Raw genomic sequence first — 24,924 nt, 5'->3', positions numbered from 1 at the left:
GTAGTGAATGATAGTATGTAAATCAATTATGTAAGTAAGGCACATTGTTTATATCACATACATACTGTGGCCATGGAAAACACAAATTTCCGCATGTGGCCATTAAAGGAATAATTCAGCTTTTTTTTGCTGTCTTGCTGAGAGTTAGATGAGAAGATTGACAGCACACTTTTCTGTACAGTAAATATAAAGCTAACTGGTTAGCTTAGCACAAAAACTGGACAGCTAGGCTGGCTCGGTCAAAGTAAAGGTGACAAAATCCACCTACCAGCACCTCTAAAGCTCACCAATTAACATGTTATGTCTTGTTTATTTAATCAGTACAAAAACAGACACATTGTGGTTTTACATGCTCACAAGACAAGCTAGCCACTGTGATTTTGCCTGGTAAGTAAACACGATACAATATGTTAATTAGTGAGTTTAAGAGGTGCAAGTAGATGGATTTTGTCACATTTGGACAAAGCCAGGCTAACTGTTTCCTCTGGTTTCCAGTATGTGTGCTAAGCTAAGCTAACCAGCTGCTGGCTCTATTTATGGTGATCAGATGTCTCAGTTTGTCCATGGATTTCCCCATTTTCAAGCTGGCTATCCCAACAAATATCTGTAAAACACTGAAATGTCCCAATTTTTAACATTCACTCTCAAATTGCCATGGTTCACCACAATTACAACAATAGCCTAATTATATTTAGATTATTATATTATGTTATTATTATTATTATGTATTACATTATACCCTTACCCAACATAAAAACAAATTAAACTTGAATCTTTAAATTCTTAAATTCTCCCATCTTCCTGAAATAATTAGGTAAAGTAGTTAGGAGCACTTCCTTGTGAAATCATGTAAATATCTCCTACCTTTTTGTTTTCCAGGGGTTTAACTGGACACGATATATTCAAGGGGTGCTGTCCAGTGTGTCCATTGAGATCCAGCCAGAGGAGGAGGTAGTGGTGTACAGCTCTCCCTACCTTGAGAAGATGAATGATGTTCTCTCCAGACACAGTGTCAGGTCAGTCCTAGGCTCCATGAAAATGTAATTATTACAAAATAGCTATAATTCAGCACAACAATAACAAAAAAAAACAAATGTATGTTTGCAGAACTATGCAGAACTACCTCACCTGGCAGCTCACCATTGACAGAGTTAACAGCTTGAGCCGGCGTTTCAAAGATGCCAGAGCCCGTTACAGGAAGGTTCGAGGAGCATGGTGTAACTGAACAGCACATATTAACATGAGCTTGATCAAAAACTAAATTGCAGAATGTGCTTGTCTGCGTGTTTGGTCAGACTCTCTATGGAACAACTGTGGAGGATGCTTGGTGGCGAGAATGTGTCCGTTACGTCCAGAGCAGCATGGAGAATGCAGTTGGAGCTCTGTATGTGCGAGAGACATTTGCTGGAGAAAGCAAACAAATGGTAAGTCTCTCTGGTCTGTAAACCACAAAACATTTTTGCGTCATTTGGACATAAAGTACATTTTCTGGCTCCACTTCAAGCCCTCCTGCTTCGCCTAAAACACTGAAAACATTTATCCCAAAGACAACATGTGCCACAAAATACATTTCACGCCAAACCGTTACATATTATAGTGGAAATGACATTGCGGTTACAATTATTATTTTCCCAAATATATTATGTTCACCGTGTTTTGTGTACCTACAGTATTCATTATACGCTATGAACAAAATCCATTTAATACTCAAAATGTAGCATGTGTTACCTGCTGCCCCATAATTACAAAAGTTTCTGGATGGGAATGTGATTGCACTGTTCACAGGTCAGTGACCTCATCAGTAAGATCCAGAAAGCGTATGTGGAAACACTGGAGGAGTTGAGCTGGATGGATGCTCCCTCGAAGGAGAAAGCAAGAGAGAAGGTAAAGTACAAGTAGCCAAGCCGGAAAAACAAGGGTGTATATATTGTAGATGTTCGGTACAATATGCGTACAATCACACTGATTGTTCTGTATCTCATGCAGGCCATGGCAATCAAGGAGCATATTGGCTATCCAGATCATATTCTACAGGAGAGCAACCAGAAGCTTGACCAGGAGTACGCTCATGTAAGCAAGTAATTGAGACTATTACCAAGCCACACTATGACAGATGCACTTGCTGCTTATCTCTGATTTGTCATGTTACTCCTTCCAGCTTAATTTCAGCGAAGAACACTACTTTGAGAACATTCTCGAGAACCTCAAGTCTGAAGCGCACAAGAGTCTGAAGAAGCTCAGAGAACCAGTTGACCCGGACTTGTAAGCTTTGATGCATCTGACAGTACATGCTGTCCTTATTAGTAAAACACAAGCTCTTGAAATCAGGCAGGCTCCATGTTTCATGTGCTTGACATTAAACATAATCATGGGTGACAACACAAACCCCTATTTTAAAAATCAATCATTCATTTTTGCACTTTCTTCCTGTTTCCAAGATCGAAAACAGGTTTGCGCTCAGCCAAAACGTAGATTTTCAAAAAGGGAAATGGTGCATTGATTGTCCTTTTGAGACAAGAGAAAGATGCTCTGTCCTCAACAAGTAATCCCCAAACAACACTGAAAATAAGTTAAAATATTGTTTCATGGTCCAAAATATGCTCTGTGCATCTTTACTTGTCAGGTGGATCATCGGTGCTGCTGTGGTGAATGCATTCTACTCACCCAACAGAAACCAGATAGGTGAGAGCTTTACAAGAATCAACGAGGCCCCCCGAGAGCCTCTGTGACAAATAAGAGAGAGAGAGAGAGAGAGAGAGAGAGAGAGAGAGTCACTCCGCATTGTAATCCTGTTTAGTGTTCCCAGTACTTGTTTACACCGCTGTTGTTTTTGTCTGTCCAGTGTTTCCAGCAGGAATTCTACAGCCACCTTTTTTCAGTAAACATCAGCACCAGGCTCTTAACTTTGGTGGAATAGGAATGGTTATCGGACATGAGATCACACATGGATTTGATGACAACGGTGAGACACCAGTGACATCATGGATATTTTAGGAATCCCAATCTGAGAAATACAGTTTATCATTCACTGTCATTTTATAATAACACTTTATTTTAAGTTTGCTGCTACCAACAACCGACCGTTACAAACATCATGTTTGGCAAACAGTACTTTAATAAATGCATTATGTTTCCTTGCAGGACGTAATTTTGACAAGGATGGTAATATGCTAAACTGGTGGAGTAATTACTCTGCTGAGCATTTTAAAGAGCAGTCACAGTGCATGGTGCAACAGTACGGCAACTTCAACTGGAAGCTAGCAGGTGGACAAAACGTAAGGACCCAGTGGCATATATAAAATGAAGGTTTTGTCTCGGCTATAATCACCTGACAATGTAAACCATGTATTACGCGGCTGAGTGTTTTTTCTCTTGGTGTGTGTTCATGTCACACATTGTTCTGCGTGACTGCAGGTCAGTGGAATCAGCACTTTGGGGGAGAACATCGCTGACAATGGAGGGGTTCGTCAAGCATATAAGGTTGGATGATAATGCAAGAGTACAAAACCCCATGTTACTATTTCAGCAGCAATGACAAACTCCAAAATGCTTATTATAAACTTTCTGCACATGTAAACTGTTTTTAACTGTCTGTGTGTGTGTATGTGTGTGTTTACAGGCTTATCTAAAGTGGGTTGAGACGGAGGGTGAGGAGCCTCGTCTACCTGGTCTAGAGATGGATCACAGGCAACTTTTCTTTCTTAACTTTGCCCAAGTGAGTAAGAATAATGAGGGAACGTATTATTTTCTGAATATTATTTCAGCAGAGAGGGCAGAGAATTTCTCCATCTGGAGAGCCAAAGCTTGGGAGATGCATTTTTTCAGTGGATGTTTGGTGCTGAGAAGTAAACACTGGGACATAGGGAACAGGTCAGGGGGTAAGACGCTGAAACAATACCAGAGCAAATCAGTGTTCAGCTACACACATAGGGGACGAGAAGAGCTGCTAAAGTAAAGAGTGATCGCAGTGCCATGGAATGTAAAGTATAAGCAGAAAACTGTCATCAACAATGAAACAGATCAAACACTCAGTACGAATCTTTTTCAAAAGCCACAATCACTCCCCACTGAGATGGTGAATTTCACAGACAGTTGGTCAGTCAGTTAGATTATATTATTATTTTAGTTTTATTTTAACTCCCAATGACTGCTTTTAAAACTAGATTACTCTCTACTTATGCAATCTGTTTTTGTTTTTTTTCTAGGTGTGGTGTGGTGCTTATCGGCCTGAGTATGCCAGCCAGTCCATCAAGACTGACTCTCACAGTCCATTAGAATACAGGTAAGGAGCTTTAGTATGCTCAGATATGTCAGAACCAATAAGAATATATTAATAGGTAGTTTGATAGATTTAATGACTGATTGAACTACTACTCTATTGATGAGTACATTGTGGCCTTGAATCTACTGTTGTAAATACATTTGTTCTTGTGCACTTTTGATCCAAATGTGCAGTGAAAATTATGAAACTGCTACATCAAATAAAAAATAAATAGAATACTATTTTCCACCATAACCATTAATAACAACAGGCACACTGTTTATGAAGCCAAAGGATCAACTTGCTGCTCAATTTAATCACTTATTTTACCAGCTTAGTTCATGTTGTTTTCATCATGTGTTTCAGTCTCGAAATCACATGACAATCAACCTCTATGAGAAAAGTATCACTGGATGGACACGGATAATTATCACCCGACTTTGCAGTTCCACTCAGCTCTATGGAGCGATTTAGCGTCTTTCAGCTCATTGTTTTGGTTTTCTGGCCCACAACTTTACTGTGTTGGTTCAGTCTCACTGCTCTTATGTCTTTGTTTTTGGGCATAAAAGCTCCAAAAACCCACTGTATACTCTACCTACACAGGCAAAGCTAGTAGCTGGTGAACATAGTGGAGCTAAATTAGAGTGAATATAGGACTTGCATTCATCGGGTGGCCAGACACATGACTTCAAATGTGTGCTCTGTAACTGTGAGTTGTGTAAATAAGCAACTGTTGCATGGTGACATGCAGGTGACATGGTGATCTTGCAAAGAGGTTTGCCATGTTACCTTAAAAGGTGATAATATGTCAGTGTTGCACTCACAGGTTGCTCAGTTATTGTAGGTTTTTTTAGTTTTAGGTAACAGTCAATGACTTTACACATTAATTTGAGAGTCAAATGTAACTTATGTTGTTGTTACTCCCTCTGTGTATGGACTAAGACTAGAGCTGCTTCACCTTCCCTCCAGTCTCAGCACTCATTGAATTTAAAGATTTACCACACTGTAAATATAAGCCTAATACTCCCGCCAGAAAAGTGTCATTTAGGTAGAGCAGCTCCGTTCGTTCATCCAAATGTGAGGACATGGCAACTGGATTCACACTTAGCAGTCTCACATCTGTAACATACTTTAGTTTTTATTAATATTATTATTGTATAATTTATATATAATAATGTTTTGTTTTTCTTTTGTATTTAGGGTGCTTGGATCTCTCCAGAATTTTGAAGCATTCTCAGAAGCTTTCCAGTGCCAAAAAGGCAGTCCAATGAACCCCGAGCTGAAATGTCGTGTTTGGTAGAAAGTTTTACTCCTGACGTTTTTATTTCTTGACCTGAGTAACTCAAATTAAAAGAGCAAGTTGTACTTCTTAAAACCACAGAGGCATCCTGCTTATTCCAATTTATTTGGGGCAGAGTGATGAACAAGATATTTGCATATACTGTAGATGTATCTGAAATGGATGACATCCTGGAATACACCCTTGTTTTAAAACTTAAAGCACATACATTATAAAAAAAGAAACTTTTGAAGTGTTGTCTCTGGATGAGAAGGTCACTTGTTGTTTTTGCTGTGTCACACGACACAGAGTGGTTACATGACTAAAAAGGCAACACAGAAAACTAAGACCTTGTGAGAAGGTTGAAGCTTTTATAGCTGACTTTAAATGTTTTTCCAGCCATTCTTGAATTAATTATTTAAAAAAAAAAAAACTCTTGTGCAGATCTTTGTGATTTATCCATTATCATTGTGCACTGAGTTGCCTTGGTGTCTTTCCTCTGACGTATTGCTTTCAAGACATTGTGCCAGTTCAGAAGAAACAATAGTGAACAAATCTAACTCTGACTGAAGAGTATGAAATAAATGAAAGCTCGGGGCTTTGCTAAAGTAAAGCTACAATAGAATTAGTCACACTCTGAGAGTTTGGTCATTCACTGTTACATGAAACAAATTATCTAAAGACTTTAAGACTGTTAAATCTTTGCAGCTTTAACCTTAAATTAACATTCTGAGAGAGCTGCGGCTTTCAACATTTTTACAATTACAGAGTGGACAAATATTTAAAATTTACAAAGCTATTTAGTACTTTTTGAAGGATTTTTTAAAAATAAGTTTCTTTATCACATTCTGCCGATGATTGTTGCTCATTACTCATTGCAGAAATGTATACGTCATGACAGTTTGCTGTAAGAAACCATATTCCAGATGTTTTGAAATATATTGGTGGCCTGCTACTTTTTAACTTGTGCGAATGCGCCTGTTGGAGATAGAGTGATATGATGATAATGATGAAAAACCAATGTACATCACTTTATTGCATTATTGGTTACCTACTGGCTGCTGTTAGACACAGGCTTGGGCATCCAGGCGGTTGCTTATCACAGCTGTGGTGTGTGTTCCACTTTTTCCATGATTCTGAGAGGCTCCCAAGAGTTACTACGAGAGAATAAGAGATATAGCTACCAAAACTCCTAACATGTGCCATTTATTAGATGGCACTTACCTACATTTATTAAAAATTATGTCTGCTTGTTTGATGTCTGTAAGTTTACATTTTACTCAACATGCTAATTGATTTGTAGATGACCTGACCATTCCTTCCCCACACAATCTCCTTAGAAGAGACGTGAACAAACAGTGATTACAAGACATTTAGCGTCTGGGCATAGCCAATTACATGCTAGGGGGAAGGGAGAAGAAAACCTCTTAGAGACACTGACACATGAACAGGCAGCAGATGAAGTGGTTTGTCCTCTGATCTGGCATTGATCAGTGCTGTGTAAGATTAAAGGATGAAGTGCGGTGTGCTGAAGCGTGGTTACTGCCGAATCACGAGCCTGCAGGCAGACACACTGAAGAATGGGGCTTGCCATTAAAAAGATGGCCAGGACTGTTATTTTCTACCTTTATTAATAAGTAATGACAGGAGAATCAAAGCAGAGCAGAACTCATAAGTGAGGATGGAGTTGGTGGCTGCAGGAAGCCACCATTTTGGGCTGAAGAGAGCTTTCAAACAAAAAACAAACACAGCTGGTTTTGAATGTTTGCTTGTCATTGTTCACCTTCAGGATGCCTTGGTAAACTGAACACGGCTTTTAGGTCTCCACAGAGGCTGCCGAATTGAATGTGCATATTGACGTTTTACACTCTGTCTCTCAGTCTTCACATTAGCAAATACTGTTGTGTTTAGCAGAGGGAGAGGGTACACTAATTACTCAGAATGTAAAGGCTGATAGTGTGCTGCCATCTTAGCAAAAGTTCAACATTTTGGGAAATGCACTTATTCGCTGATGGCAGAGAGTTAGATGAGAAATTTGATTCAACTCTTACTTCTGTCTGATAAATATAAGCTACAGCCAGCATATTGTTAGCTTAGCATTAAGATGGGAAACTGGGGAACAGCAAGTCTAGTTCTCTCCAACAGAAACAAAAATCTGCTTTTTACAGGTGGTTATCTGCTGGACTAATTCTTGGCTACAGCCACTTGTAGTTTTTACAAGTTTCTGGGCAGATTAAACAGGCCGATTTTGTTACCTGTGGACAGTGTCAGGCTTGCCGTTTCCCCCTGCTTTCAGTCTTTGTGCTACGCTAGCTGCAGACCTATGTTTAACAGACAAACACAAAAACAGTGGTATCAACCTTCTCATCTCAATCTCCTATAGAAATTGAAGATGCATATTTCCCCATATGTCAAACTATTCCTTTAAACACGGCACATGTATAATGTCTGGTTCAAAGAAATGTGGAACATGGGGCTACCATTTGAAGGGCAACAGCTTTGACTCTTGTATTTTTTTTTGTCTAGTTTTCCTCAAAAAGAGTGAAACAGTTCAACGGGTACATAATATAAAATGTGTTAATGTAAATACTTGATGTTCTATACTGCAGTATTTACATATAAAGGATTCAAATCAGGTAAGAAAGAGTGTACATTTCTTACCCAATTAGTTCTAGCTTCACATTTACTTACCTGGTGAAATTGTGTAGTTTTGAAATTATCAAATACATTTTTGTTATATATGAACATCTTTCATCTGTATAATATTTATGAAATAACATTGTTGCTTTGCAAGAATTCAGATGTTAAAGATGTTTTATGAATGTTCCTGCTGCTATGTAATTATCTAGATTGCCATTAAAAGTGACTGTCTCAACTGGTACTCAAGTCTCTCCTTTAAATGTGTAATTTTCATTTTTGTATATTTATATAAAAACCTGACAAAATGTAAGATTAATTCTCAACCATGCCGAGGCTAAAAGATCAAGTAGATCCTATGCAACATATGCATTTGTGATACTGTAAAGCCTTAAAAGCACCCACTTAAAGGCATTATGTTCATCTTCATGTTGCAGTCACAACATCATGTCTTCTTTTTGTATATGAACCAAGGCTCATGCTCAGTAAATAAGAATAAGGGTGGCTCATCAGTGCATTGAATAAATCTGAAATCATGTTAAAGTTTTGGGAAATTTACAGATATGTAGTACATTTTAAGCAAGTGTGACTGTGAAAGCATCACCATCACAAAAAAATTTTAATTAAAAAAGTTTAGAGACACTTTGGATACAGTGGGGGTGACAATATCAGCCAGTTTTAAGTCTCAGGTGAACACATAGATGGAGAGTAAACACTGCAACAGAAATAATGTGAAGATTTGTGGAAGGGTAGTAAATTGAAGCACTATGATGGTGATGTATAACCCTATGATGGAGCCATAGGAGTTTTCACTTATTATTGTGGTCAACAAACTATTGATCTTGCATAATAGACCATGTTAAAATGTTTGATATCTTCTCACCTTTATTAAATCCCCACTCCACTTTGAAACTGCTCTCTGACTGAAGCAAAGTTTTGCTTTTAAACTTTATTATACTTAGATACATACAAAATAATTTATATATTTATTTTATAAACAGAGTAATACATGCAAATTCATAAATAGCCAATTTAAAAAACACAAAACAATCATGATCAGTATGTGTTAGGAAAGTTGAAAATCCATGACATTTTATTATTATTATTTTTTTTTTTTTTTTACAATTGAAGGTAATCATTATAAAGGAATGTCACTACAGATTAAAAAAAGTCACAAAAAAATTACAAGCAATTAGAAATACTACCAGCAGTGTTATGTTCACTTTAGTATTTTGATGACATTCCACTTCTTCTATTATATTCATCAGGTACAATGGGTAGCGAGGTCATCATCGTGTACAAACGTCATCATTGCACTGCAAGAGATGGTACAATGGTTAAACATCAAATAATGAGCGAGAGCGATGAATTTACACGTTGGATGAACAATTTCTCATTTAAACTTTCTTTTATTGCATTTTTATATAGAAAGAGTTTGACAGAACAGATTTGCTCCTATTTTAATCAATCCGCCTGTCTAAACAGGCATCGTGACAGCTTGTGTTACATGTGCGCTACATCTGCCTAAGTGCATGCAAATGAAAACTTTGAGCAAGGTTCATTTTCCAGGAGAGAGAAATTGCTTCTATTGATATGTAAATTAAACAACCACAAAAACACAAATATTCCCACATCAAGAGGAAATATTTTAACAATCCCAAACCACAAAATGGTCATAATGTATCTGCAGAGGGCTGACAAGGGTCTTGATCAATATTGTGAATCAATCACAGTTTCATGTGCACTATAAATACAGAACAGACACTTCCTTTCTTTTGTCATTTCAAATACTTCCATTTTTTTCCACTGACACATTTTCTAGCTGCTCAGTGATGGAGGATGATGCTACAATTCAGCATTTTTCAGCATCACAATATTTTTCCATTTTTTGCTAAATATCTCTATTTAATATCTGCTCATAAATCAATTGGCTAGAGAAAATGTTACTACTACACCCTAATGTTCTGTTTGGGGACCTGGAGACCCTGTTTAACAGCTCATAAAACACACTTTAGATCGATGAATACGATGAGGGAGTAAAATCAATGTCAACAAAACATAAAGTGTTAAAGCCAAGCGAGCCTCTGGACAGTGTCAGTCTTTGATTTAAACCTCCCTGTTTTCTTGTGCCTCTGTATTCAAATTCTGATAAAAGGGCCAAAGATCAACCAGTTTTCTTGTCCTTTTGCCAAAACCTATTTTTGAAAACTTCCTATTAATGAACAAATTCTTGCTGTGACCTGCTGGAATGCAACCATGAAAATATTTAAACCCGCGTAGAGCAGTTAAGTACTAACACAATCTTGCACCTACAAGACTGGGCCATAGCTTTCAACAGGAGGTCAAATAACTTTAAACAGAAATCACTTAACCTGGCCTGAACACATAGGCAAATCAGGTACAGTTCATTTAATGACATATATCCAGTTAGTGTTTAACATAGTTCTCAGGCTTGTTAGCTGATCATCTCAGCTGCCTTATTATTTATTGTAGAGCTTAAATGATGAGTCGATGAAGAGTTTTTTTAAGAAGAAATGCCAAACAATTCTGTTTCAAGCTTCTCAAATGTGAGAAGCTACAACAGCCATTTTAATATCTTTGGGCTTTGGACTGTTGTTCACACAAAATAAATAATTCTCCTAAGACACCACCTTGGGCTCTGGGAAATTGCAATGGACATTTTCCCCTACTTTCCGACATTTAATAGACCAAATTATTAATGAATGGAAAAAAATGCAAAGTTGCAGCCCATTTTGTTAGTGCTAGTTTGAGGATTAATAAAGATATCTTACTGCATATCATATAAATTGATGAACCAACTGTTTCAGGTTTCACTAAAAATACAAGAATAAGGATTAATGTATGATCATGCAGAGAAAGAACTGTTTGCTTGATTGAATCAAAGCAGTTTTTTCTATGAACCCCCACTTTTTGACAGGTTGTGGTGAGTGATACAGTTTGTGTCATGTGTTGTTTACTTTAACTACTTATCTGTGAGTATAATACAGATAAGCTGATACGTGAGCAGGACTCCCAATTTCTAGGATACTACTTTGTATTCTACTTTGTTTGTCTAAACCGTTAACATGTCTTGTTTATGGGGCCTGAGACACACTGTGCTGAAGTTGAGACACACGGTGTTCTTCAGGGAAATTAGTTTGAGGATTTCCATCTCTAGACACAGATAACAATGGTAAACACAGTCCGTCAGCTGTTTGAACAAGACGACATAACTTGGTTTTAATCCGGACTCTGTTAGCAAAGCTTTAAATTTTTCAGGGTTTCTTCCACACAAGCATGTCAGATAGCTTGTGACTCACATTTGTTTCTGACACATTTTGAACCTTAGAGAAAACTATTCTGTTCCTGGGCTCCTGACATTCCTGACATTTGTTGATCTTCAGACAGGTCAAGCCTACTGTACATGCTGCAATATCTCTGACATGGTGGGTTTTGTGGGAAGCAAGCAACGGAGCCAGGGGGCAAGGGAGTTGGAGAAAGATGGACAACGAGTCTCCACTTCCTCCCACTTTCCAAAAATGTCTTTAAACTTAAAATGTAAACAAAGTGTATTCTCACTTATTAAATTACATTTAAGACTTAAATAAATGTTGTCCTTTTTCTTGCGTAACATGTTTAACTATGTGAGCCTGTTAACTATGTCCTCGTGTTTAAGTACCAACTTTGAACACTGACATGACAACACCGGCCCTTTCTTCTCTTTAAATCCCACTATGTATGTTACTTGGCAAAGTTCAACATTACTTCTACCACTATGTTAATAATGTTACAACTACATGACAGGCTCTTATGTGTTACAGTATGTACAAAGATTTTCCATTGATGCCATAATAATAAGACTCTGTGACATGTTAAACCTATTAATTTCTCCATGACATTCTTGACATTTAATTCTGTGGAGCACTGCTGAAGCTACATAAAAGTTTTGTGAGAAAAACAAGAATATACAGTTTATTGCATAAATTTGTTGTAAGACAGTCAATACAGGTTCTCCATGTCAGACTACTTATATGGTACTTGTATAATAACTTATTTGTTGTGTTTGTAGAGCATTTGCAAGTGCAACTAGAAGAAGAAGGTTTTGGGGGCCTATGACATAGACACTGACAGACCATGAAGATGGAGTAATAAGTGTGAAATTGTCTTTGAAGAGGCTACTCTGAAGGTGAAACTGAGTCTGCTGGGGGTGAAAAAACAGACTAATACATCAGTCCATTGTGCTTTAGTTAACACAACAATACCATTTGGTTAAAGTGACTCATTGACTAAAAAACTTCACAATAATAATTTCTTTCATCATTTCTTGTATGTTTATAGGATGTCTTACCACTGGCCGCTGTCCTTCTTCTACTTTGGCTGAGATACCCAAAGCCTTGGAAATATCCTCCAGAGGTAGGTGGTCTCCCGGTGAATCCTGGATAAAGTGCAATAGGACCTTTTCTCCACCTTTGCAGAACAAAATATATTTCAGACGAATTATCAATCAATCAAAGAGGAGTAAGGGGTGCCAACTGTTGCCAAAAAAGACTTTTGGTGGAACCAACATTTTTAAATGGCGGAGTGAGGACAGAGTAACCTGTAATTTATTTCCTACAGCTGATTCCTTTCCATAAGAACAAGCAGCCAATGATGCACCATAATGACACACTAATAAAGGGTAAGTATAAATTACTTTTATTAAGTGGACACACAAAATGTATTAAGCTGCCTTAAAGTGTCTTTGTTGTATTGCTTTCCCTTTGCTATCCCATATGAAAACATCAACAATTGTGGTGCTAAAATCTCTAAAATGTTTCTAAAATCTTGTTAGTTTCTCTAATGTTGTGCTGTAAATATTTTGGACTGTGCCTCTCCCACCTGTTTGCAGATTCATTTTGGAGAATTATTAACCCAACACTTTTGTGGATACAAGAAATGAAGAAGTGAGCAAAGCAGCAATCCTGGGGAGGGCTGCTTTACGATGGGAGAGGGAGGGATTGGGAGAGCTCACTATGAACTTCCAACCACTACAATGATGTGATGCAGCATTGCCCTCTAGAGGAGAAACTGCAAAAATGCATTTCTTTGACCATTTATTTACGGTCATTTAAATGATCGGAAATAAGTCTGTGACATGCTACTAGGTCATTTACACGTTCCTTCTGTCTTTAATCTATGATTGCTTTTCTCCATTCACTTTTTCAACTTCACAAGCCAGACCCTTACTAGCACGTCCCTCTGGTGTATATTGATTGTACCTTTGGCAACAATGAGCATGCCTCCGCTCTGAAGCAGATCTCCTGAGAAGTTTCCCTGGATGCCATCAGCTTTGGCCTGAACACAGCAAAGAAAACAGGCAGTCAAAAGTTAGTCTGGGTCTCAGCAACTTTAGCCCTGCTTCTGTGACCAGAGGGCATACAAACCATGAAGTAATCAGATAGTCATGACGATATCTACCTTTGCAGCTACATCTCGTACTTTCTTCCCCAGAGCTGCAGGAACCAAACTTATGGCTGTGTACCTGAGTGTGAAAAAACAGTTTCTCAATTAAAGATCATCACAAGCTGGCTAATCTCTTGCAAAAGACAGAAGATTAGCACAAGTGTTCAAACCAAAGGAAAAGTGAAAAATGCCCGTTGCAATTTCCCACAGAGAATGTCTTTTTCTTTTGACCAACAGTCCAAAACCCAGACATATCTTTTTTACTATCATTCAAGAAAGAAGAAAATCCTCACATTAGAAAAGCTAGAACTAGCAAGTGTCTGAATTATATGCTTAAAAAATTACTAAAACAAGTCAATCTGTTGCTTGACTAATTGATTACTAATCGTTGCAGTATATACAAGTATATACTTATGGTTAAGACTGATCCCTCTGAAAACAATTAACATCTTCATGTCAAAACATTCACATAAAGCAAACTGCTTCACTGTTACAAGAAGGGAACTTGGTTTTACTGTACTCACCTTTTGAAGCCTAAATCCTTGTAGCTTTTCTTTTCTTCATCAATGTAAATGGCTAAAAGAGAAGATTATGATGATTATTTATACAATCCTACAAAACCACTGGCTGTTGAGTGACGGGCTCTATAATCATGTCTAAATCCTTGTGACACATTTCTGTTACATAATTTTGATTGTCAAAGGGTGACAATGCAGCGATTACGAAGTTACAATGAGGGTTGCTGCGGCAAGCTATGTAACAAAAAAAGTATTAGAAGTATAAGAAAAGTAGATACATAGGTCTACTTATTTCAAAGTTACCAAATAGATTCTGATCACACTTATAAGTGTTTCAACATCTCATAAATACCCTATATGGACAAAAGTACTCTCTTAATCATTGAATCCAAGTGTTTCATTCAGTCCCATTGCTACAGGTGTATTAAATCCAGTGGACAAGGGAAGGTCCATAAAGGCATGGTCGGATGAGTTTGGTGTGGAAGAACTTGACAGGCCCGCACAAGGCCCTGACCATAACCCTATTGAACACCTTTGAGATGAACTAGAACAGAGATTGTGAGCGAGGCTCTCTCATCCAACATCAGTGTCTGACCTCACAAATGCTCCTCTGGCTGAATGGGCAAGAGTTCACACGGACAAACTCGAAAATCTTGTAGAAAGCCTTCACAGAAAAGTGGAAGCTGTCACAGCTGCAAAAGGGGGGATCTACTTGATATTAATTTATTTTATTTTAGGTTAAGAATGGGATGTCACAAAAACTGCTGTAGGTTTAATGTAGAGGTGTGCCAACACTTTTGTCCATATAGTGTATTTGAATTGCAGCCAGGTGATGGCAATCTGAACTGCACTGTCAGATCCTGTTTCACTTGATTATTTTCTTTGTTTGTTTTTTGGTTGACTAAACCCATCACAATTGGGGAGAGTTGGTTTATTGTTGTTTATTTATGCAGTTGGCACATTTTCCTTTGTCACTTTCAAAGATGAATGAAAAGTGACCAATCTATTAATTGGTCACTTTTATTTCTGTTTGTTCATGCAAACATTTATTTAGTGGATCAGATTGTGTTTTATATTTTAGAGTGTACTCTTGTGTCAGTGCAATGCAAACATGAAAGAGAACTCTTGTTAGCATTAGATGAGTAACTTACATCCTTTGAAAAACCCGCCTTCCTTGAATTCCTTCAGACCAAACTCTTCTGGTCCAACTCCAACCAGCGCTACACCGCTGGCTCTCAGGTTCGGCTCTAGTTTGCTGATCTCTGATGCTATCCAACGACACACCTGACAGCCAAACCTGCGCAGGAAGAAAAAGACCACCGGCTGGTTCTGCCACAGAGACTGGAGCTCTACACTCTGCAATACACACAGAGGGAACAACCCACAATGAAGCAGAGGAACCACAAAGCATGTGACACATCGGCAACAGATACGAAATGAGTGTAGGTAGACTGTACTAATTTGATCCGTTATCTGCGAAACCTCATAGATTCAAACAATATTATTAATACATATTCCCTTCAGACCATCATTATGTCACCCTGGAGGCGTGATTTAACAACAGATAGGCCTATAATCAAAGCTGTGAAGTAGCCTAATTGCAGGTTTCATACAATTTGACTCAGCAAGGAACACATGCCTCTAACAGAGAGAATCTATAAACACAAACCAATCAACCGAATAGATACAACCAAGAAGAGGAATGCACAAAGCTAAACAGTCAGCCAGTTTTATGGCTTACCTCTCCAGTTTCAGCGCTCTTCAACAAGTTCTTTCCAACCTGATCGAGATCGACGTTTGTCATTTTCTACAACAAAGTTACAAGAGATGTACAGTTCGTGCAGTAGCCTGTATAACCTTGTAGTAATAATGTTTGAGTAACGCCAAAGTCCTTATAGGCTCTATAAAACGTCTACTGTAATGCCCGTCAGCAGTTGCAAAACAACTGTATCCTGATACGCCCACTGAAGACTGACGCCCAATCAGATTCTGCTGCTGCTGAACAAACAGCCAATTACAGCGCACGGTGTACGTAACGGAGGCGGGACTTCGTAAGTGCAATTTTCAGCACCACCAAATCAACCCAAACTGGTTTTATGTTTTGTAATCAGAGTAGCTTTATTTATTTATTTATTTATTTTTAAGTTTACTGTTTTCTTACACCTTGTACTGCGCTTGCAACGCTGCCCCACCAGTTTTGATATGAACTCAAAGTGAACATTTGAAAATATTCAGTTTTTCAAAATGCAGGTTGCATAAGGTGTGTTATAACGATAACTATGTGAGCTCAAAGGTAGTGAGATTTATTGCATGGTCTCTATTTGCTCACTTCCGTCGCTTTTTGTTCCATCTGTCTGTATTCTGTTAACTCCTTGCTCCTCCTGTAGCCTACTTTGATTTTAATCTGTTGCCACTTTATGCTTCTCCTCCATTTCAGATGGAAACAGGTTTCATTTACACTGGGGACGCTGAGGATCTATGGAGGACTGATCCTGACAGATTAAGAAATAAATACATAAATAAATAAATGCTCAATAAATAAATAAGCATCATATTAAAGGCACAAAAATAAAGTTAATAAATAAATGTAGGCAGTAATTAAATTATACAATGAGACATAAATGTATACATCTCTTTTAATTAGCTTGTTTATTTATTCACCTTTGTATTAATTAAATTATTTATTTATTGTCCGTTATAATCTTCAACTTTATTTATTAATTACTTCTTTTTTAAATGTATTTATTTATGTGTGTGTTTTAATATATTTTGTCAGTTTTATGCCTACATTTATTTATTTACTTTATTTTTTGTGCAGTTAATCATATGCTTATTTATTTATTGAGCATTTATTTATGTATGTATTTATCCTCCATAGGGGACATGTCCCCACCACTTTTTGAAAGCATAACTTGTTAAAAAAACGTTATGAAATATAGCTTGCAGTTAAATAACAAATGAAAAGGCCTTTGAAAAGGTTTATTTTCACATTAAGAAAACATGCAATGCAATTAAAATATAGAAGTAACAAATGTGCATTGTCCAAAAAAAGGAACTCAAGCTGATAAAAATAAGCTACTGATTAGAAAATGACCCATAAACGTGCTGCACCAATCAGTAACTTTAACAACTTCTTGACAGACTTCTTTTTGGCCAAGTTTCCGTTCTCTCCCTTTGAACATGACAAAAGAGGAGGGAAGACTAAATCATGACTACATATGTGTTGCCTCAGCAGGGAGGATATTACATGAGAAAAGTGGATCTTCAGGAGAAACAGATCTGAAAGCAGCACAGAATACCTGAGAGCGGCACTGACTATGGATTCTGTTATATTTATATATTTTGAAAAGTCACTGCCTGAATTTTGTGTTTGCATTTCCACCATAGATGTGTGGAGAAACTTTCACCAGAATGCAGAAAATGAAGTGTCTATCTATCTATCTATCTATCTATCTATCTATCTATCTATCTATCTATCTATGTTTGCGAAATATTTAGCAATTGTAAGTTGCTTTGTATAAACGCATCAGCAAAATTAATGTAATGTACAGGATTCAACCAGGATATCTTTGCATTTCCATTACTGTAGCTGTCTTAATGCGATGGTGCATTACATCTCCTCAGGGATCATTTAAGTTTCAGTGTTTTGCACATCAGGTTAGGATGTAGGCCTATTTAATTTCATCAGTTTATTTAACCCATTTGTTAACTATAGCTGTCAGACAAATGTAGTGGACTAGTGGAGTAAAAAGTAGGCTACAAGATTTATAAATATAAAGTAGCATGAAATTAGAGTAGATGTATAGCGTACCTCAAATTTGTACTTAAGTAGGGGTACCAAGGGGTAATGGTGCTGATCATTGTTATCTAAATACATGTTTGTATGTATATTCGAGCAGAGGACGGATTTGCAGATCCGTGTTTTCAGCGGGGACTGTCCCCGGTGCTGATGTTGAAGGGAGGGGCGTGACGTCACGGGAGAGGCCGGGAGGAAGAGGCGAAGGGGGAGAAGAGAAGAGGGGAAGAGGAGAAGGGACGGAGAGAGAGAGCGGGGGGATGACTACATGGAAAAAGGGAAAACAAAACAACAATCATGACTCCTGTAATTCATCCTACGTGTTTTATAAATCACTATGGTTGGTCTGTTCACCTACACAGTTTGCCGCAATAAATGACGAGCCTCCCCGATAAGGTAATTATCATCTTTCACGTTTCAATTTGCACGCCTGCTTCATCTTCTGACACAGAGCAGTCGATTGTGTGGTCTTCACCTTAAGAACCAAATGTCAAGTTAGGGAAAATATAGCAGATCATTAGCCAAATAGACATACAAAAAAGCGAACGATCGGTTACGTGAAAGGATCTGTAGCCTATTGGTCAAATGTTTAGTTTAAATTTGAGCGATAATGATACGTTATCCTTGTAACTGTCCTGAAAGCCACCATTATAACCCCCAGCGGCTCCATTGTGTCCGATTAGAGCTTCCTCTATGAAAAATTAAAATGGAAACAGGCTTTCCTGAGAGCGGTGCCGCATACTACACTGCTGTAGTCAGCCACGCCGAGCACATGGGCTTTGCGCACAACACTAACATGCGCGTTGGTTGCAGTGTGTCGTGCCCATCATTGCTGTCTTGCTGATGACTGCAGTGTCCTCTTGGTTGCACTACATAACCATTAGCACCACTAAGTTGCTCACATGACTACTATGCTAGGCTAGCCTACATTGTGATGATCTTGAATGTAAAACCCCAAACAAGTTTTAACTTAGTGTAATACCCTTCTATAATGCTGCAGTGTAAGCTGGCTTGAGAGAGATGTCATCCCCGGGCATGGGCACCCCCAGTGACCCCCTTTTGGCCAGTCCAGGAGGGAGGTTATCCACAGCTCAGGAAGGGATCTGGAGGAGCTCACTCCCCAAAACTGCCAGCTTCCCGACGTCCACCACTCGGCACCTCAGTCATCGGGCAAACAACTTCCAAAGACAGCCAAAGCGTCGGAAGCTGATAAGACCTTCACCACCTCCTCCGCCCAACACACCCTGTCCCTTAGACCAGCTGGACCTTAGTGAGCTTCCCCCGAGGCGTACCTTCCAAGAGCTGCTCTTCAATGGCTGCATCCTGTTTGGTATTGAATTTAGCTATGCCATGGAAACAGCTTATGTGACTCCTGTGCTTCTGCAGATGGGCTTGCCTGATCAATTCTACAGCTTGGTGTGGTTTATTAGTCCCATACTGGGTAAGTGAACAGCAAGGCGAGATGAACACTCGGTGGAGAGGGATATGAGATACATCATCATGTGATTTGGCTGTAATCTTGTGCAGCTCTTTGGACTCTAACTCTGTCCTCTGTGTTTGGTTTGAAGGATTCCTCGTTCAGCCTCTCATTGGAGCGTGGAGTGATCGTTGTACGTCCCGATTTGGGCGAAGAAGACCCTTTATTTTTGCCTTGGCTATAGGTAAGAAATGTACTCCAGCCATTTATTATTGTATTTAGTAAGTACAATGGTCAAAACTGACATCCTGACTTTTAGTGGATAATATGAAGGAAAATCACTAAAACACTGGATTCTACACTTCCCATAATGCAGCTTGATACACATGTTTTGTTTGGCCTTTCCTTTCTGGTAAATGCAGATGTCTCTCAAACTCCACAGCCCAGTGATAAACACAGGCTTTCTGTTAAAAAGTGTAGTCTCCAAGCCCACACTGAGATACTTTGATTTTTCTCAGACTTGTCAAAGCTGCCCCAGGGCCGCAGGAGACATTACATAACTGTTTTGACTGACTTTGCACTACTACTGTAGTCTACTTTGGACTACTGTAAATCCAGTTGAGTGCTCCTTCACACTTATTAAGAGGTCTGTTGAACTCTAGTGCTGATGCTAAAAAAATCTTTCTTCTGCTCTTCTCCCTCGTAGGTGCTTTGCTTGGCCTATCCCTGGTGCTGAACGGGCGGGACATTGGAGGTGCGCTGGCTGACACGGCAACAAATCACAAGTGGGGAATTATCCTGACTGTGTGTGGTGTGGTTCTGATGGACTTCAGTGCTGATTCAGCAGACAACCCGAGCCATGCCTACATGATGGATGTGTGCAGCCCAGAGGACCAGGATCGGGGGCTGAACATCCATGCTCTACTTGCAGGTAAGAAAACAGTTTACACAGTCACAAACTGTTGTTTGTAGGTGATGGCAGCTGTAACTTGATTTGGCAAGACCTGAAATAAAGCTTTAAGGCATCACCAGTCATTGCAAAAAGTATTTTTTGTTTCTTAACTTGTCCTGCAGGACTAGGAGGTGGATTTGGCTACATTGTAGGCGGCATCAACTGGGACCAGACACAATTTGGAAGGTCAATGGGAGGTCAACTGCGCGTCATATACATGTTCACGAGTATCACGTTGGTGATTGCCCTAGCCATGACTCTGATGAGTATCCCCGAACGGCCCCTACCAAAGAGTCAGCCGAACAAAAACTCCAGCAAAAATCATCTAAAAAGCCCCAGCCTCCCTCTCCCTCCCTCTCCCCCTGTTCCCCCAGGATCAGCTTTGGGACTTGATGAGGAAGATGAGGATGGCCTTTACAGCTACAATTTCTCTAGAAAGTCTCAGCCGTGTAACTCTGACCCTCTGGCCCATTCTTGCAGTGCCAATGCACGCCTCTGTGCTGGCCTCACTAGCCCCATATCGCCCCTGAGCCCCCTCACACCAAAGTATGGCAGCTTTATAAGTAGGGACAGCTCGCTCACTGGCATTAATGAGTTTGCCTCCTCATTGGGAACCTCTTATATAGACAGTGTGCTCATAAACTGCTACACAGGTCAGCAGACAGCACAGGTCCTGGCCTCCAACTCCACCACTGTGCCCCTGCCTCCGGGCGACTCCCCTCCGCCTGACGAGTCCACACAGGGGGCAGGGAGCCATTCTGTGGGACAGACCCAGGCTGATGTGGTGTCTCATCCAGCTGGGGAAGCTCAGGATGCAGAAGTGCCACAGCCCGAGGAAGATGGAGCATCTCAGGTCAAAGCTGGGGCTCAGCCTGGCGCAGGGTCACATCGTGGCTCTTCTGCTGGTATCCTGAAGCGACCCCAGAGTCTTGCACTAATAGAGGAGCCCATGGCAACCCAGATTGTTGGGCTGGAGAACGGACGCAGGAGAACAGTGACCTTCAGTCAGCAGGTCAGTCAGCATTTTGAAAATGACAAAAGCGGTTTAGTCAGTCGCCACCCCAGCATTTTTTAAACTCATTGTATTCTGTTCTCTCTGATGAAGGTTGCAAACATTTTGTTGAATGGGGTGCGCTACGAGAGTGATCTGAGTGAGAATGTGGAGACAGGAGAATCCCAAATGTCCATGAAGCTGCTGTGTATAGCCATCTACAGGATGCCTCCGTCTTTGCGGAGCTTATGCACTAATCATTTTTTGGGTGAGAATAATCACTATTTAAATGTAGTTGCACATAAAGCCCTGCAAAACCTTAAAATGCATGTTTTATATTTAATAGTAGCTGAGAAGATACTTATTGGTTCTATCTAGGCTGGCTGTCCTTTGAGGGCATGCTGCTCTTCTACACTGACTTCATGGGAGAGGTTGTGTTTGAAGGAGACCCCAAGGCACCCCATGACTCTGAGGCTTACCAACGCTACAATGCTGGTGTCAGCATGGGCTGCTGGGGCATGTGCATCTATGCATTCAGTGCTGCTTTCTACTCAGGTAAGCTACACTCATAATCAGCAATTTTAGTGCAGCTCTGGCCAGGGATGACTAATTTTACCAGGAATTTGTCTTCCTTTCCTTGGAAAGCTTTACATTTTGTTCATTCTGGTTTGTCCTTCACCTTCCAGCCATACTGGAGAAACTGGAGGAGCGTTTCTCTCTTCGCACTCTATATTTTTTTGCCTACCTGGCGTTTGGTTTGGGCACAGGCCTGGCCACACTATCCACCAACCTCTACGTGGTACTTTCCCTCTGTGTCACCTATGGGGTGCTGTTCTCCTCTCTATGCACGCTGCCTTACTCTCTGCTATGTGAATACTACCAGAGCCCCCAGGTCAGTATGTAGATATGTAACATACTAATTTGTAGAGTAACTTGTAGTTGCTTGACGGTATTTTTCCAGAATTAGCTGAAAGGTGTGGTTCAACATTTTGGGAAATTTGCTTTCTTGCAGAGTTAGGTAAAAAAGGTTGAAAGTATAAAGCCAAACTGCTTAGCTTAGCATAGCACAAAGACAGGAAACAAAGGCTTACAAAATCTACCTATCAGCACCTCATTAATTAGCATGTTATATCTAGTTTCGATCTGCACAAAAACGCAATTTGTGGTGGATTAATTGCCTGATTGTTTCATTAGCTTTATAGGTGCTAGTACCCCGGCTTTTATTACCTTTGTTTAAAACCAGGCCTGTTTCAAGTCTTAATGCAAAGCTAAGCTAGCCAGATACTGGCTGTAGCTTCATATATGGCGTGCAGACGTGAGATTGGTATGATTCTTTGTATCTAACTCTTAAATAAGAAAGCAAATAATGTTGAAATATTCCTTTAACGCTGTAGTCATTTATGGTACACCACATAGATTGATCATTTAACAAAACTGTGTATATGTTCCTCAGTTTTGTGGCTCATCAGAGGAAGGGACCAGACGAGGGATGGGGGTGGATATCTCTCTGCTCAGCTGTCAGTATTTCCTGGCTCAGATCCTGGTCTCTGTGGCGATGGGACCTCTGACCTCACTGGTGGGTGGGGCCCAGGGAGTGATGTACTTTTCAAGCCTGATGTCATTCGTGGGCTGCCTGTACTCTTCTCTCTGCGTGGTGTACCAGCTTCCCCCCCCAGAGGGTGAGCCCCCCGAAAGCGAGACCCAGCCACTATTAGTACACATTTAGAAAAGCCTCTTAATTTACTTTACCTCACACACGCACACACACACTCATGCTTAGTGTCCAAGTGTGTTGACCTTCACAGCACTGACAGGACAGACACTGCACACCCTGCCGCACACTGTACAGCACAACTCCATATATTGTTTCACACTGATCAGCACTGTTCTTCTCAGAGCTAGACAGACAGACAGACAGACATTGGCCACTGCTCTAATATGTGTGTTCATACAGTGTGTGTGCCCATGCATTTTGTCCTAACTTTTGCAAACGAATGTGTGACCTTTCTGAATGCAGTGTGGGACAAGTTACTTTGTGTGCGTATGATAGGGAGACTGTGAGTGACCTCTCTGAGTATAGATAAGCCTTAGCTGATCTTCAGTCTGATTCTTTGCTATATAATCTTGCATCATCTTTTCTTGCTTGTTGGTGTTTAGTATAGAAATAATGATCACTACCTACAGGCTAACCACAGCTTTCCCCCCTCTTTTTCTTCCTTTTATCTGTTGCCTAACGTCTGCATGAGCTGCAATGTAATCTCTCAAAGCCTTATGTTTATGTTTTGTTTTCGGTCATACGGCCAAGGGAATGTCTACCTGCCTGTTTCTCTGAGTTAGCATATTAGCATCACACCGTATGCAGGATTTTCTGACTAAATGAATGTGCTGCCAGTTACAACTCGCACTCACCATCTATGCTTCTTCGTTAATTGAGGAGCTCAAAAAACCCACGCAAAATTCACATTAAGCTTAACAACGCTTAATCACAATTATAGTCTGGAAGGGCTTCACGTTTACACATTTTAACAGCAAATAAAAACAACACTTTCCACACAGTCTAGTCATCATGACACTTACCAGTGTGCAATCCTCACATTTCACAGTTATGTGCTGGGTTAATTAAGTTCCAAGTCCAGTGCTAATTAAGTACTTAATCAGCATAGAGCCATGACTAATAGGATGACACACACACACATGCTCATACACAAACTTTCAAAAACACAGAGAAATGTGTACTGGTGGCAAATTCTGTCTGGGCCCTCACTAAGCCATGGACAGCTGTTGAGCTGTCAGCCTACTCCCGGCCATGCCATTGTAATAATGACAGTGATTCTTGTCATTATCAGGAAGAGGAGAAGTTGAAACTGGGGTGTGAATCAGCATTCAGTCGGAAACCCAACATAACAGAAGAGCAGCAAACAGGGAGAAGACTCATGTGAACTATGGGGTTACCCTGAAGGTGGACAACATTCAAAGAAAAGACTGTGGGGGTTCATGGAGCCAGCAACAAGTGCTTTTTGTCATCATTAGGGCGCATGATTACGTTAGAAGGCTTCTGCTCCACCATGCTCAGCCCATCAACTGAGTATAGCATATACCTTACATCTGATAGCAAAATTCTTCACAGGAAGATTTCATCTTCATTCCCTTTTTCCACCTTGGATCGGCAAAATGGTACATATAATTTTTTGTTTACATCTGTTGTGCCATGGCAAACAGTATGCTTTGTCTTTTCAGCCTCAACAGCGCCATCAAGCCTGACTTCAGGGCTTTAACACAAGGTCAACATTATAATCTGTTTCAAGCCCACCATTGTGATTGTTTCATTGACTAGCTCACACTCTGAATACCATTATGGTGCAAGTCATAATTGCCATCTCAGCAGAACATCAATAGTTACCAACTATTAAAGCCTCCTGGACAGACTGGATGCACACCGTGCTAACATTTCTGAGGAAACACTAACTGTAAGGATCATGCTGTTGCAGCTTGATTGCAAAAAAGCAAAACACTGGTTTGTGTTATATGGTACCACCTATTGCTCAATATTGGCAGTGTTACTGTAAAAGCAACTCTGATTCAGGGTTCAGTTAAAACTAAAATGATCATTTTGCCATGTTTGACTCCTGTG

At 39.8% G+C, this 24,924-nt stretch overlaps 3 protein-coding genes across 6 annotated transcripts in view; 2 read left to right on the top strand and 1 right to left on the bottom strand.

Annotated features, from left to right (window-relative positions):
* mmel1 (membrane metallo-endopeptidase-like 1) overlaps window positions 1-5,639 on the top strand; it is a 30,174-nt gene extending 24,535 nt beyond the window's left edge. Inside the window, exons 14-26 of the mRNA XM_046029268.1 lie at window positions 880-1,016; window positions 1,108-1,201; window positions 1,296-1,424; window positions 1,786-1,884; window positions 1,987-2,070; window positions 2,159-2,262; window positions 2,624-2,682; window positions 2,843-2,962; window positions 3,142-3,275; window positions 3,415-3,480; window positions 3,620-3,715; window positions 4,206-4,282; window positions 5,462-5,639. Of these exons, the coding sequence (XP_045885224.1) occupies window positions 880-1,016; window positions 1,108-1,201; window positions 1,296-1,424; window positions 1,786-1,884; window positions 1,987-2,070; window positions 2,159-2,262; window positions 2,624-2,682; window positions 2,843-2,962; window positions 3,142-3,275; window positions 3,415-3,480; window positions 3,620-3,715; window positions 4,206-4,282; window positions 5,462-5,561 (1,299 nt within the window). The 3' untranslated portion in view covers window positions 5,562-5,639. The remainder of the gene's footprint in view (window positions 1-879; window positions 1,017-1,107; window positions 1,202-1,295; window positions 1,425-1,785; window positions 1,885-1,986; window positions 2,071-2,158; window positions 2,263-2,623; window positions 2,683-2,842; window positions 2,963-3,141; window positions 3,276-3,414; window positions 3,481-3,619; window positions 3,716-4,205; window positions 4,283-5,461) is intronic.
* Window positions 5,640-8,777: 3,138 nt separating this feature from the next.
* On the bottom strand, window positions 8,778-16,068 carry prxl2b (peroxiredoxin like 2B). The gene is made up of 7 exons (XM_046075685.1): window positions 15,879-16,068; window positions 15,289-15,493; window positions 14,144-14,195; window positions 13,635-13,698; window positions 13,436-13,511; window positions 12,526-12,644; window positions 8,778-9,493 (listed from the first exon to the last, which is right to left on the bottom strand). The coding sequence occupies exons 1-7, from the start codon at window positions 15,939-15,941 to the stop codon at window positions 9,467-9,469; spliced, it is 606 nt and encodes a 201-aa protein (XP_045931641.1). The 5' UTR covers window positions 15,942-16,068; the 3' UTR covers window positions 8,778-9,466.
* Window positions 15,302-24,909, top strand: slc45a1 (solute carrier family 45 member 1). 4 transcript variants are annotated; one of them, XM_046075682.1, is made up of 10 exons: window positions 18,208-18,329; window positions 18,934-19,374; window positions 19,502-19,594; window positions 20,057-20,281; window positions 20,425-21,314; window positions 21,408-21,561; window positions 21,672-21,848; window positions 21,980-22,185; window positions 22,747-22,869; window positions 24,140-24,909. In XM_046075682.1, the coding sequence occupies exons 2-10, from the start codon at window positions 18,954-18,956 to the stop codon at window positions 24,230-24,232; spliced, it is 2,382 nt and encodes a 793-aa protein (XP_045931638.1). In that variant the 5' UTR covers window positions 18,208-18,329; window positions 18,934-18,953; the 3' UTR covers window positions 24,233-24,909. The 4 variants fall into 4 exon arrangements, with proteins under 4 accessions (XP_045931636.1, XP_045931638.1, XP_045931637.1 ...); XM_046075681.1 differs by having other exon boundaries at window positions 22,747-22,972; XM_046075680.1 differs by lacking the exon at window positions 18,208-18,329 and adding an exon at window positions 15,302-15,579 and having other exon boundaries at window positions 22,747-24,909.
* Window positions 24,910-24,924: the final 15 nt, after the last annotated feature.

The sequence above is a fragment of the Micropterus dolomieu genome, linkage group LG18 (genome assembly GCF_021292245.1).
Source record: "Micropterus dolomieu isolate WLL.071019.BEF.003 ecotype Adirondacks linkage group LG18, ASM2129224v1, whole genome shotgun sequence".
NCBI lineage: Eukaryota > Metazoa > Chordata > Actinopteri > Centrarchiformes > Centrarchidae > Micropterus > Micropterus dolomieu.
The sequence above is the reverse complement of the archived record's forward strand: the minus strand, read 5'-3'. Positions and strand labels throughout refer to the sequence as shown.

Coding starts and splice junctions, on each gene's coding strand:
- prxl2b (XM_046075685.1), bottom strand. CDS start 15,941: ATGACAAACGTCGATCTCGATCAGGTTGGAAAGAACTTGTTGAAGAGC. Junction 13,699..14,143: donor AAGGATTTAGGCTTCAAAAG/GTGAGTACAGTA, acceptor TTTCACACTCAG/GTACACAGCCATAAGTTTGG. Junction 9,494..12,525: donor AAGAAGGACAGCGGCCAGTG/GTAAGACATCCT, acceptor CATCTCTTGCAG/TGCAATGATGACGTTTGTAC.
- slc45a1 (XM_046075680.1), top strand. CDS start 18,954: ATGTCATCCCCGGGCATGGGCACCCCCAGTGACCCCCTTTTGGCCAGT. Junction 20,282..20,424: donor CATCCATGCTCTACTTGCAG/GTAAGAAAACAG, acceptor CTTGTCCTGCAG/GACTAGGAGGTGGATTTGGC. Junction 21,562..21,671: donor ATGCACTAATCATTTTTTGG/GTGAGAATAATC, acceptor GGTTCTATCTAG/GCTGGCTGTCCTTTGAGGGC.